The sequence below is a fragment of the Dermacentor andersoni genome, chromosome 1 (assembly GCF_023375885.2).
Source record: "Dermacentor andersoni chromosome 1, qqDerAnde1_hic_scaffold, whole genome shotgun sequence".
In the NCBI taxonomy this organism is placed as follows: domain Eukaryota; kingdom Metazoa; phylum Arthropoda; class Arachnida; order Ixodida; family Ixodidae; genus Dermacentor; species Dermacentor andersoni.
Window position 1 is genome coordinate 75,132,033 of NC_092814.1, and position 13,477 is coordinate 75,145,509.

The 13,477-nt window shown below is 44.5% G+C and overlaps 1 protein-coding gene across 2 annotated transcripts in view; it reads right to left on the reverse strand.

Annotated features, from left to right (window-relative positions):
• Gmd (GDP-mannose 4,6 dehydratase) overlaps positions 1-13,477 on the reverse strand; it is a 31,788-nt gene that overhangs the window by 9,349 nt on the left and 8,962 nt on the right. For both annotated transcript variants that reach the window (XM_050191880.3, XM_072286097.1), the window contains 6 exons: positions 11,185-11,294; positions 10,903-11,095; positions 10,592-10,696; positions 10,394-10,521; positions 8,370-8,488; positions 5,044-5,140 (listed from right to left, as the gene is read on the reverse strand). In XM_050191880.3, the coding sequence (XP_050047837.1) occupies positions 5,044-5,140; positions 8,370-8,488; positions 10,394-10,521; positions 10,592-10,696; positions 10,903-11,095; positions 11,185-11,294 (752 nt within the window). The remainder of the gene's footprint in view (positions 1-5,043; positions 5,141-8,369; positions 8,489-10,393; positions 10,522-10,591; positions 10,697-10,902; positions 11,096-11,184; positions 11,295-13,477) is intronic.

Genomic DNA, 13,477 nt, shown 5'->3' on the forward strand with positions numbered 1-13,477 from the left:
ACAGGTGGTTTCGGCTTCTTGCGCTTGCAAAACTGATGCCTATCTCGTTACTAATCGCTCAAAGGGCGCACGCCTCTTTCTCACTCGATCAGTGTTCACAGAGGTGTGCACAGGAAGGATGCCACCATGCATGCGTTTTCGCTGCTTGTCTTTTTTTTTTTTTGACACTCGCGAAAACTAATTGCCTCTGGTTGGCGATAAGATGAGGATTAGCGGAAGTTCGTTACACGTTTTGCTTTTTTGACGGGCAGAAAACCACACAGTTTTCTTGATTGCGCGCACCTACGCAGTTCGGTTATGCTATGGATGTACATATTACATATTAGTGTAAGAGCAGGAAGATTTGAGTCTTGCGAAATATTCTCATGTGCGCATTTTCAAGGCCTTGAACTATGTGTATAAAAATGCATCAAATTTTTAAATCTTATAAGGTTATTTCCTTTTTTATTGTTGTTATTCATGAATGAAGAGTACATATATACCAACGAAAATATCTTTTTTCTCACTTTACGGTCACCCTAGAAAAATTGCGGTGAATGTTTTTCGAAATAAGTCCCTAAGAAGAATTGAAATCTGCAATAAAAAAAATCGACCCTGGGCGGTCGCATATGTCGAAAAAAAATCAACCCTCAAAGGGTTGAAACCGACCACAACACCAACGCCGCCGAGGGAACATACTCTTCCGATAGAGGACCTAGAATCGGGAATAAAGTACAAGATAAACAAGGCCCGAACCGAAGACAAGGCCGAACTCAGAAATGAGTTCCGAGCCGAACTGGCTCAGGCCGTCGACACCATAAGCAAATCTGTGGCAGCCACCGTCCAAGCAGCCGTACAAACGCTCCGCCAGGAGATCACCCAGATGGGCAACGAGCTCAGCCAACGCATCTCCATCCTAGAAAGGGAAAGAGAGCAGGCAAGGAAAAAGCCAAAATACCCCATCAGAGAAGCCCAGATGAACGAGACTCTGGGAAACCAAGATGGCGAATTAGATAGCAAAGAAGAAAGAAGCGACCAAAACCCTCAAAATTTGGCAGTGGAATTGCAGAGGAATAAATCGGAAACGGCAAAATTTACTTCACCTATGCACCCTACACCAACCTGACGTCATCGCGTTACAGGAAACAGAAACAAATAATATTACGATGCGCGGCTACAAAATGCACATTGCCCAAGGAAGGACCCGGACCGCCGTCCTCATCAAGAAGCACTACACGACGCAGCAGCACCAAATCAACCACATAATCGAACACACTCTGATTGAGCTGGTTCCTACCAAGAAAACCCTGCACAGCCTCTACAGCCTGAATGTATACAGTCCTCCGCGCGATACACTAAAGAACTTGGACAAGTTCCTGAGAGAAGTGAAGAAAGTCACCAACAGTCAAAAACTTCTCGTGGTGGGTGACTTTAACGCTCCACATGTGGCTTGGGGCTACCGATCAACCAACAAGAAGGGTATGGACGTGCACAACGCGGCACAACACCACCAGCTGACGTTGTGGACCGATCCTCTAATACCAACTAGAATCGGCAACAGTGTCTCCAGAGACACCACCCCAGACCTGACCTTCTCCACTGGCTTAAGGCAAGTCGAGTGGTCGAGACTGGACGAGACTTTGGGCAGCGACCATCATATCATCCAGACCGAAATCATGCACCACAAAACTCCTGGTGAGATTAGGTCAGGCCAAAATTACGGACTGGCCTGCTTTTCGGAAAGATGAACACCCCAGAAGCCTAGAGGACATCGAGGAGTGGACCAAGAACGTGATGGACTTGGTTACCAAGTACACAAAAACCATCTGCGGACAATCCTGAAGTCGACCCACACCTACTTCACCTCTGGGAGGCCAGACAAGGACTTTTGAAGAGATGGAAGAAGCAGAAGAGAAACCGCAAACTCAAGATCCGCATTGCCTCAGTCTCGCAGCAGGCGGAGGAGTATGCTGAAAAACTCTGACGTCAGAACTGGAATCAAGTGTGCAACCAGTTACAGGGAACCCTCAGCAACCGAAAGACCTGGGCCATTCTAAAGACCCTTCTGGCGAAGACGGAATCAAAAACTGCCACGGGGCAACACATACAAAGACTTATACACAACTTCCAGGGAACCGAAGAAGAAGCGCTCGAAGCAATCACCGGGAAATACATCGGAGACGAGCAACAACGGAAGACGCAGCCAGTCATTCACCTGGAGTACGAGGGGGAACCCAATCCGGATTTAGACCAACCTTTCACCAAGTCGGAGATCGTGGCAGCCTTAAGAAATCTCACAAGAAACACGATGCCCGGCAGGGATAAAATTAACAACAAGACCCTCCGTAACCTGGACGACGGGGCGACGGAGAGTTTACTAAAGTATGTCAATGAAAGCTGGGAGACCGGCAGTATACCGGCTTACTGGAAGCATGCGGACGTAACGATGATCCCGAAACCCGGCAAGCCCATCAATCTACAGAACCTGCGTCCGATCTCTCCCACGTCATGCGCGGGAAACCTCTTCGAGCACATGGTCCACAATCGTCTCTCGCCCTACCTGGAAGAAGGTGGGCACCTGCCGAACACTATGTTCGGTTTCCGGCCTAACCTTTCCACCCAGGACATTCTACTTCAGCTTAAAGAAGAAGTCATCGACGGCCTCAGCACATTCCACAAGAGTGCCATCCTGGCACTCGACGTGAAGGGAGCCTGCGACAACGTCTCACATGAAGCAGTGCTAAACAGCCTACAACATACCAACTGCGGACGGCAGACATACAACTACGTCCGGGACTTCCTGACGGGTAGAACGGCGACCATAGGCCTGGGGAATCTCAGGACCGAGAGGTTCCAAATACCGCAGAAAGGAACCCCCCAGGGGTCGGTGATCTCCCCGTTGCTGTTCAATATAGCGATGAGGGGATTGCCGAACCTCTTGGAGAACATCAGGGGTATCCGTCACGCAATGTATGCAGACGACCTGACCATGTGGACGTGCACGGGATCGGCGGGCGAACAACAAGACACCCTGCAGGAAGCTATCAACAGGACCGAGCAGTATCTACACCGCTGCGGTCTTTCATGCGCGCCGGAAAAGTCGGAGCTCCTGATCCTCAAAAAGAGGACAAGAGGGCGGCCTCCGCAGGAGACACCTGACCCAACGTTGACACTAAATGGAGTCAACATACCCAAGGTGGACACACTCCGTATTCTGGGCCTCACTCTTCAGAAGGACGGTGCCGGTCTCGCCGCCATTAAAAAACTGCAAGCGACAGTTACCCAAGTCGCGCACTTGGTGCGAAGAGTGACAAACAAAAAGCACGGCCTGAAAGAGCAGGACACAATCAGATTAATACAAGCCCTGATAATCAGCAGAGTCACCTATGGCACCCCGTACCTGGGTCTCAAGAACAGCGAGAGAGACAAATTGAACACCCTAATACGAAAGACCTATAAGCTGGCACTGGGGCTTTCACCGTCGACGGAGAAGCTACTCAGCCTGGGCATCCACAATAGTTGGGAGGAACTAGTAGAGGCCCACAAGACGAGCCAGATAGAGCGACTCAAGCTCACCAGCACGGGTAGGGACACGTTAATAAGACTGGGCTACCCAGTCGAATGAGTCCACAAAACAGCGGGTTCCTCTACCCCTGAGGGAGAAGATCATGGTGGCCAACATCCCGAGAAACATGCACCCTGAATACCACAGAGAAAGGACGCAAGCGAGAGTGAAAGCTCTACGTAAGGCCTACGAAGGACCAAAACAAGGAGAAGTCCGATACACCGACGCGGCAAAGTACAAGAACAGAGCGGCCCACGCTATCAGCGTGATCAACGGCCAAGGACAAGAGGTAGCAGCGGCCTCGGTAAGCACTCCAGACATCGACTGCGCGGAAGAAACGGCGATAGCCCTGGCGGCCACTACGGGACAACGAGAGGAAGATCTAATCACAATTATCACCGACTCACAAACAGCATGTAGAAATTATCAAAAGGGCCGCATTTCCAAACAAGCCCTCAGCATCCTCGAAGTGTACATTGTCTGGGCCCCGGGACACGAGTCCCTGGCGGGTAATGTAGCGGCTAATGCCGCTGCCCGAGATCACATTCTCCGGGCTATCCCACCAGGTTCACGAGCACCGGTAGACCAACAAGATAGCGTCCCGAAAAGATACGCCGATATCCTGAGCCACTACAGACTGGGTAGAAGGATCTATCCACCCCCGCATCCCCAGCTGACAAGAGAAGAGGCGGTCATCTTCCGAAGACTACAGACCGGCACATTCCCGCACGGCACCCTGCTACACGCCATGTATCCTACGAGCTATACTCACAAATGCGCCTTCTGCTCCACGCCCAATACCCTCTACCACATGGTATGGGAATGTCAAAAAAACCCATCGACACCGCCCATCACCGGACCAACCGTCGAGCAGTGGGAGGCACAGCTGACAAGCTCGACCCCTGAAGACCAGCATCGCCTGGTGAGCAGGGCCAAGCTATCAGCTCAGGCCCACGGCATCCTGGACTAGGGACGCCGCCCACCTCGGACGATTTTACCGTCGGCTCATTTCAACTAATAAAGTTTATTCCTCCTCCTCCTCCAAGGGTTAATGCTTATTAACTGGCTACAGAGCAATTGCATGTTGAAATCACAAGTAATTATGCATAACAGGCATTATGATCACTTTTTTCCTGTATTCATTAGTTCATGCTGGTCCATTAAACCTTCACTTTGTAGTGAGTACTGTGTGTTCTCTTTCTCTGGAGTGGTTCTTTGGCTACAAAAGTATTAACAATAAAGAAAAATACCAAGAATACATCTCACCATTTCAAGTCAAGTTGCATAGCACAGCGCCAGTGCCTGCGCATCTGACATCACAAGTTACTTCAAGAGCATAAATGCACAGTGTTGATAAATATTTTAAAAAATACCCTTTCATTTTATCACATGTTCTTTCTAAGCAATCGTGCTGCACACATACTATGGACTTATTTAGGTGATGTCGACTGCATTATTGTGCTGCACTTTGCAGCTTGGAAGAAACCTAGCCAACTTACCACTTCTGCAGGGCGAAAATACTTTGGGTTGACCTTTATTCGAACAGCGCCACTTTCTTTCTCTTTTCCAACTTCATCAAGGCCTGAGCCTTCCCACCTATGAAAGGAAGCCATTAAAAATTATTTTTATCACACTGCGTGACTAAAGAACAGGAAGACGAAGACCCAAGAGGACCACATCAATAGCTAATTGGTTTCTTTGGGCTACTTGGTGGAACATTGCAAGTAGGTACAATGTGAGCAGACAGAGCAAGGAATGAGACAGGATGCTACGCTAACAACTTATCACTTCTGCAGTTGCTAGTCGGCACACCATTTGTTCAGTCTGGCAACTTGGTCTGTCACCATCTGCTTGCACGGTACTATCACATTCAATATGAGCTGTAACGTGTGAGCTTTGGCCAGAGCGATGCTCTAGAGAGAAAAGTGGAGAAGGTTTTAATATTCCAGCAATGTGCATACTCCCATGATTTTCATCTCCTTTCTTCATGGCCTTAATGCGCTGGCCCGCCGAGCAGCGTATACGTCCTGAGCTTTCAGCGCAGCATGCTTTGCCATGGTGCACCACTGCCATAGCTTCACAACTATTTATTTCATTTTTTTTTATGATAGAGCGATAGCTGCTCGGTGGGCCAGTGTATCATTGCTCTGCGTGGAAAGCAGATGATGGAAAGTATGAGGGTATGTGCAGATGGCTGGAATGGCGAAAGCCTCCCTACTTTATTTCGAGAGCGTCGATCCAGCCACGGCACGCGCATTGCAGCTCAAATTGAGCATTGTAATACATACGTACATCCAACGGCCAAACAAGAATTAATAACAAACTGCAAACAAAATTATTAAGGTCATACAGATAACCTGAAAGAATCCACTGGACTACACTTCGCATCCCCCTGCATTATTATTATCCCCCTGTGTAATTATTGTCTGGGGTCCATTTCCCAACAGACTGGGATGAATAAAACATTAATTAAATTCATTTCTACAACCAAAGTTTCCACAGTTGAAAGCTGCTGCCAGACTCATAAAAATCGACTACAGCTTGTTTACGACACAGAATAGTAACTAATAGAATAAAGTTATGTTGAAAGTGCACCTCTTATGCAAGTAGTGCCAAGTACTAAAACACTGACGTGATTGAGAGCTGTGATGTGAGGGAATTTTGCCTCGCAGACGGACAGCACATGCCGACTGCCTCAGTGAGGTGGTTTGCCTGGCTTACTCCTTTGCTCTTTGTACCCTCAGCCCTGAGAAAACAATTTGAATTTATTAAAGCACGACATAATTGTACGGGCGTTAATCGTGTTGGCAAAAATCTGGCTCGATCGACAGCTGTCATCAGAGCCATACGTCACTGAACGGTGCGTCGTTGTGAACTGTTTGTTGCTCGCGTGGTGACATGCCTTTATTGACAATGTTCATGTAAAATTAAGGAGCATCCTGCAAATACGTTTGTTTTGCACTTCCCGACAACAATACAAAGTTTTCTGAGCGTACATGCATGCAGGGATAGCAGATCTGAGCAGAGCCTGTGTGCCACTCGTTCTCACGCCCATCCCGTGTATACCAAATCATAGTACGCGGCAAGTCAGACAGTTAATGTGGCTTACGAAAAATGGTCCCCAAAATCGTACCATGTGTAGCAGTATGGTAAATACAGCGACATGATGGGTCATTGGTGCGGGGTGCAGTAGTCCCCGGTGTAGCAAACAGATGGCACCACAGAAGCCATATCATTTGTTTCCCCGCACGGGACACCGACAACAGTCTGTCAACTTCACTTGCAACAACGGTTGTAATAATTGGACACCAAGGAAAAGCAGGCAAATTTGCCTGCTTCATTTTATTGTTTTCTCCACAATAGCTTAATATAACGGTAGCCAATTCACGTTTTTGTCTTCATCACTGCCTGCAGTACTGTACATTTCCGACTTGCTGCTCTGCAGGGGTTCAACTGAAAATGCTTCGCTGCATCCACTATGGCAGCGATCCCGACTTCCATAAAATCGTTGGTTTCAGTTGACCACAATTCTGACCCCGACAACATGGTTTAACAAGCTTGCCACTAGAACACAAATTGTGCAGCTGGCAATTAAAAAATCACGCTTTTCAATGTCACCAGTTCTTGAGCTCGCAAGATCACGCGTCCAGTCAGTTGCAACTGCTGTGGTGCGGCGCTCATTTCTTAAGGTTTTGGGACACGCATTTTGAAGTGACATTAAAACTGACCATAATTAACATTCATTATAAGTCACACGGGAGAATTTAGGGTTTCATTCCATGATTATCAGGCACAAATCTACTCATTACAACAAAAAAGCCAAAAACAAAAATTTTGATCTCAGTGGTCCTTTAAGACAAGCGCCACTTTAGAGATATGTGACCTTAAAATGTGCTATGAGATACACCTTTCATAGCTTCCCAAAAGTGTACCTCGTACAGTTCATCTTAAATTTTCTTTCTTCCTTAAACTGGAAACACCCATAATATCTTTGAACTATATTCACTGAGAGCGCCGTCTGACCTCTCCACTGGTTTGTGTATATACAAAGCATTACTGAGGACATTAACTGGACTGATGAGGCACATTTTAGCAGATTTTTAAGGCAGATATCTCGAATATGGTGCTAGTCTTATAATTTCTACTAAAGCAAGCATAACTGAACTACTTCTTAGCGTCCATTTTGCAATTGCAACACTGCCCTAAAATGATTAATTAGGATAATTAGCTCAATTTGGGTAATTTGCAAAATTATCCCAGATATCTTTTTTGCTACTTATGTCCACCTATCCACATAGCCTCTCTCTGTGCATGCAAGTAAAATAGAGGAGGAGGGTCTTTAATTATATTCTGGGGTATTACGTGCCAAAACCACTATCTGATTATGAGGCACACCATAGTGAGGGACTCCAGATTAATTTTGACCAGCTGGGGTTCTTTAACATGCATATATATATATATATATATATATACTACGAGTGTTTTTGCATGTCGTCCTCATTGAAACGCAGTCACCACAGCTGGGACTGAACCTGTGAACTTTAGCACAGCAGCGCATAGCCATGGCTAATAACCTACTGTGGCCGGTCAAAATCTTGAATGCACTTTTCAGCAGAGTGATGTGAACAAAATTGACAGTAAATACACATGCCTAGAACTTTTTTGCACCGTCCAGACCAACTGCTTTACCTATAGTCTGTTCCTTTATGCTGTAGTTGTTCAAGGTATGCTGCGAGTGATACCCACGGAAATCAATATTCCACAGGACAGCTCCAGATCACACAAAACAACTATCATTAGCCAATTAAGGCTGCAAGTCACTTACACAATAGTTCGGCCAATGTGCTTGAAGGCCACCTCAACGAACTCTCGGACACTGTGGTATTCACCGGTGGCAATCACAAAATCACTCGGCTCCTTTTCTTGAAGCATTAGCCACATAGCCTAAAACAGGAAAAATAAAGTATACCACCACATATAAACCACATAAAGGCACATTTAAGCACCATTTGCCTCTGAAACAAACACACAAATGCACAACTATTAAGTAATCACATTGATTCTCGGCTCCCTCTAACAGTTAGTGGGTCTGGAACTCTGCACATATTTTGGAGCATGTGCTTATAACAAGGAAGACATTTTCTGTCTGTGATGACTGTTGGTGCAGTCCACCATGATTAACTGCACATGTGAGCTTTGACCAACAGTTTTCTGTTAATATGCACATTATAAGAACTAAATATGCATTAAACAATGCAGCAGTGTGGTGACATGAAAAAAGTATGGAAGGCCACGTGATCATTAAAACTCACTCACGCTTGTAACTTCCTATAATTCATTCATGTAGATGTTAAAATTAAAAACGAAAAGAAAAGCTAAGAAGTCCACTTTTACTATAACCAATGGTGGATAACCATTTATGTATACTCCCATAAAGTCAATCACGAAGTACACCAACCAAGCAACTGTGTTCACACAGCACATGAACTAGCATTCCCACTTGCTGTTTTGTGCACAGAAACAACATTTCCATAGGATGCTGTTTTTTCTGCACCATGCTACATTGCACTATATATATGTGCATTATTTACGTCCAACCGTAACAGCAACAAGCCCATTGCTTCTGGCAGCAATTAAAGCATTCAGTTTCACTCAGAAGGCAGGCCGATGGCCCCAAGACTGCAATGCTTTTTCTTTTATGCACTGCCATGACCTCCGAAATCGCACTGACCGGTGAACCTTTGCTCTGGCCATTTCAATAGGTGCTCTCCCCAGAGAGAGAGCCTGGTTTTCATGGTTCCTTTGCACGCAGCGATGTGGGTCCTGTGAGGCGACTGTGGAACACCGTATTAAGTGGCTGGGACTGTGAGCAATTTACACATACACTTGTAGTGATGCCCCCTTTTCATGTGCCCGCAAGGAATGATCGTGGCGTGAGCATGCTATCAATAGTGACAGGAGTTTAGCAGGCTACTAATGACCAACATTGGCTAAACTGTGATGAACAAAGCAGCATAAAAAGAAAAAGCCTTCAAAGTTGCTGAGGCTCAAGGTATTTCATTTGTAGAAGCAGTAAACCCTCAATGTTGCAATAGAGCAATTCTTTCATGTCTATAATAAACACTCGTTGCATCTCTCAAATTCACCTTGTGTGGCTATGTCACTAACCTACTTCAAAAGCCTGTGAGCCGCTGAAAGCTGCATATGCTTCTCAGAACATTGGAACATTCTCGCTTTACGCACACAAAGGCGTGCATACACACACACACACACACACATGCATGGACACAGAATGTGTCCCAGCTAACATGGACCGTACCTTCAGATGGGTCATTTTGCACAAACGAAACTAAGTGCACATTGTTCACAGTCGAGTTAAGAACCCACGAGCAATTTTTGTTGATATTCGATGATTTGCAATTACATAACTTGTTAGCTACTGTTCTAATTGACAAGACATCATTTAAGAAGTTGTAGACAGTTATAAAAAAATATCAAAGAGGGATGTTTTCAGCAAGAAGCAATTAGAGCCTGCTTAATTTTTCCACTGAAAATAAACCCACAAACATGAACATGAACAAACAAACATGAAGGTAAAGGTGCCCCAGATAAGTTGCTGACAGGCCTTACGTGCTACCTAGAATGACTATTTTTAAGATTTTATTTCACCTGCCACACTTTTGATGATTGTATTTTGCATCGTACAGAAAACAGCTTTGATTTAAAATTCAAAAGTATGCAAGAAAATATGTTCAGCTCATTTGTACTAATGCTCCTATTCAAGCGGTGAAGAGCACTCAATTCCCTTACACAGAGGAGAAAAAAATCAAGAAATGCTGGAAGCCTCACCTCAACATAATCCTTTGCATGGCCCCAATCCCGCTTCGAGTCTAGGTTGCCAAGCTCAAAGCATTCCAATTGGCCCAAATGTATCTTTGCAACGGATCTACTAATTTTTCTTGTTACAAATGTCTCACCTAAAACGTAAGGTGCACACAACCCCATGTCACCACAGTTAAACATTTATGGTCTAGGCAGAAAGCTCACCTCTCCTGGGACTCTCATGATTGAAGAGTATGCCATTTACGGCAAACATGTTGTAGGCTTCCCTGTAGTTAACAACAATCCAGTACCCATACAGTTTTGCAACACCTTAAAAAAAAAAGGAAAAAAGATTTACAGAAAAAACTGCCTGCACTATGGGCGGTTAGCTCTCCATACAGAAGCTGTACAAAGTAGCTTAGAACACTAATGCTTGATTTACCATTTATGGTACTTTTGAGATAAGCCAAACACAGCTAAATTGTTAAGTGAGCAGCTAACAACAAGAGCAAAACCAGGAGATTTGGCTGACTTACCATATGGTGACCTAGGATAAAACGGTGTTGTCTCTTTTTGTGGTATCTCTTGCACTTTTCCATATAATTCGCTCGTTGAAGCCTGATAGAACTTCACTTTGTGCTCTAGACCACATACCCTGATTGCTTCCAAGATGCGCAGGGTGCCAATTGCATCCACGTTAGCTGTGTACTCACTCAAGTCAAAAGAGACCTAGAAGAAATGCCATGTAACACACTTTTCCTAAATGGAAAGAGCTTGCAGTTCTCAGGTACATAAACAGCATGAGATGAGGTACTCACTTTTACATGACTCTGGGCACCTAAGTTGTATATTTCAGTGGGATTTGTCTGCCTAATAAGCTTCACTAAACACAAGCTGTCCGTTAGGTCACCATAGTGGAGTTGCATAGCTAAACAAAGACAAAAGTGAAGACAAAATAAATTCTCAATGACATTTAGGCAGCTTAAGGAATGGGGTCGTGTAAACAGGGGATGCAGTCTACCAGGCATACAAAAGAATGCACAGAGTAGAACCGAAGCAGTTTGAGTTTTTACGTAAACTGAGCCACCTGGATACACTATTTCTAAATCTTCCTATTAATTCCACAGCACAGGTGGATCTGACAGTTTGCAACTTTTTAACCTCATGAAGTCTCAGTCTGTTTTTTTATAGTTAGGGTGTGCGAGTATCCAAAATTTTGAGCAAGAATCGAATAGTCCTAGCTATTCAATTCGATTCGAGGATTATCTATTCAAGATTTTTGAATATTTCTTATTGTTCAAATATAAGCGATAACACTTCTTCGAACCTCAAGGGAGAGAAAGTAATGGAAGTGAGGATTGTCCTGTCTGAGTCACAAAAAAAGTTGCGATTGTTGTGCAGAGGAACCAATTTCGAAGTGAACGCACAGGCAGATAATGTCTGCTGAATAATTTCCAGTCATTAAATAAGAATGTCCTGCCCTTAAGAAATTTGTTGTCTCAATTTACGCAAAGCAATTTAGCACTTGGCCAGTGTCGCTATTTTTGTATCTCTTAAAGAAATGAGTGGTGCTGTAGTATAACACCTCTCTCCTTCGGTGAATACAACAACCTATGGGCACCTTATGATGCTTGTTTCATTGCAGTCATTGTCATGATGCAGCAGATAACTGAAAGGAAATGTTTCTCATTACAAGCTGAGTGGACGTCCAGTCTTGAACATGCATGCATAAAATAATGTACACAAGCCTCATTTCTTTTTTTTTTTTAACCACATGAATTCTGTACAAATGTTATATAATTGACTGCTCAGAAATTACAAAATATTCTATGTTTAGAGATAATTTTTCTCGAATATTTGTATTCCATTCGATTACGAAATTTAACTAATCAAACACTCCTACTTTTCAAAGAACTGTGTCACCAACTTATATGGTGTACTCTAATGTAACATACAGGGCTCAGTGATTAAAACACAATTCTCGGTCAGCTCTTTTTTCTCCACCAGTGATCACTGGGTGATCGCCGAGGAGGCAAAATGCAGTTATCATGCATCAAAAAGATTCTCGCTTTCATGTCAATTAAATATGCAACAACTCAGTGTCACCAGCACCCACCAGTGGCGCAAGAAAGTACTGGCTGCCATGTTGTCCGAGTATCGTGTTTCAATCACTGAGCATTGTACATAGGAGGATAGTACCTAGCACTACTACAACAGTGCACATGGTCCTGCAGGGTCACGCCACACTAAAGTGATAAGGTTTCCCAGGCCATGAAGTTTGTAGAAATGGAGGCTCAATGCTATGAATTGATGAAGTGTACGAATTCCTTTGTTTCATAGACTTGTTTTGGGGCTTCATGTCATTTCATCTACATGACATGCTGTCGGTACAGATTTAGTGTCCTGAAGAGGGAAGTTGGCAGACCGAAAAACATACTGAAAGAGCTCTGTTTACCTGTATATGCACAAGTGCCTGTTAATTTCCGCTGTGGCAAAATAGCTGTGCTCCCACTCAGCCTTCACCCTGATAGCGAAGTCAATGAGCAGCTTGCTGGAGTGAATGTCCTAAACCCCCATCTTTGGTTGCCAAAGCTTTTTTGATACCAGTAACCTGACAGAAGTTCTCAATATATTGTTAGTGACTTAGCAGGATAACATTACCTGTTTATCAGCAGAATTTTCCATACTACTATGTTTTACAATAACTTTAGCTGAATGGCTACGATGCTGGAACTAAGCTGTTTTACAGCCTTGTGCTGTGCTGAGCCAGGACAGCAGACAAAACACAGTCATCACAAAAACAGCACGAGCATTTCCACTAAAGCAGAATGTTTCTCGCCTAAACAGGGATGTCTGGTTCACATATTGTAATTTCACTACCATTGGCACTTGGCCAATTTTTTACTAGTCCAGTTGGTTTTTTCTGTAATTGCTATCGCTATCAGATTCAACTCTTGGACTGACACACACTTGACACACACACTGACACACACACTTTCCAGTCTTCAGTGGATTAAAGTTTCAAAAACTACCCTCACCAGGTCTGGCCATTTTGAGCTGACAAGCGCAGAGCACACATTGCGCGATAACAATCGTGTCGGCAAAGTATTA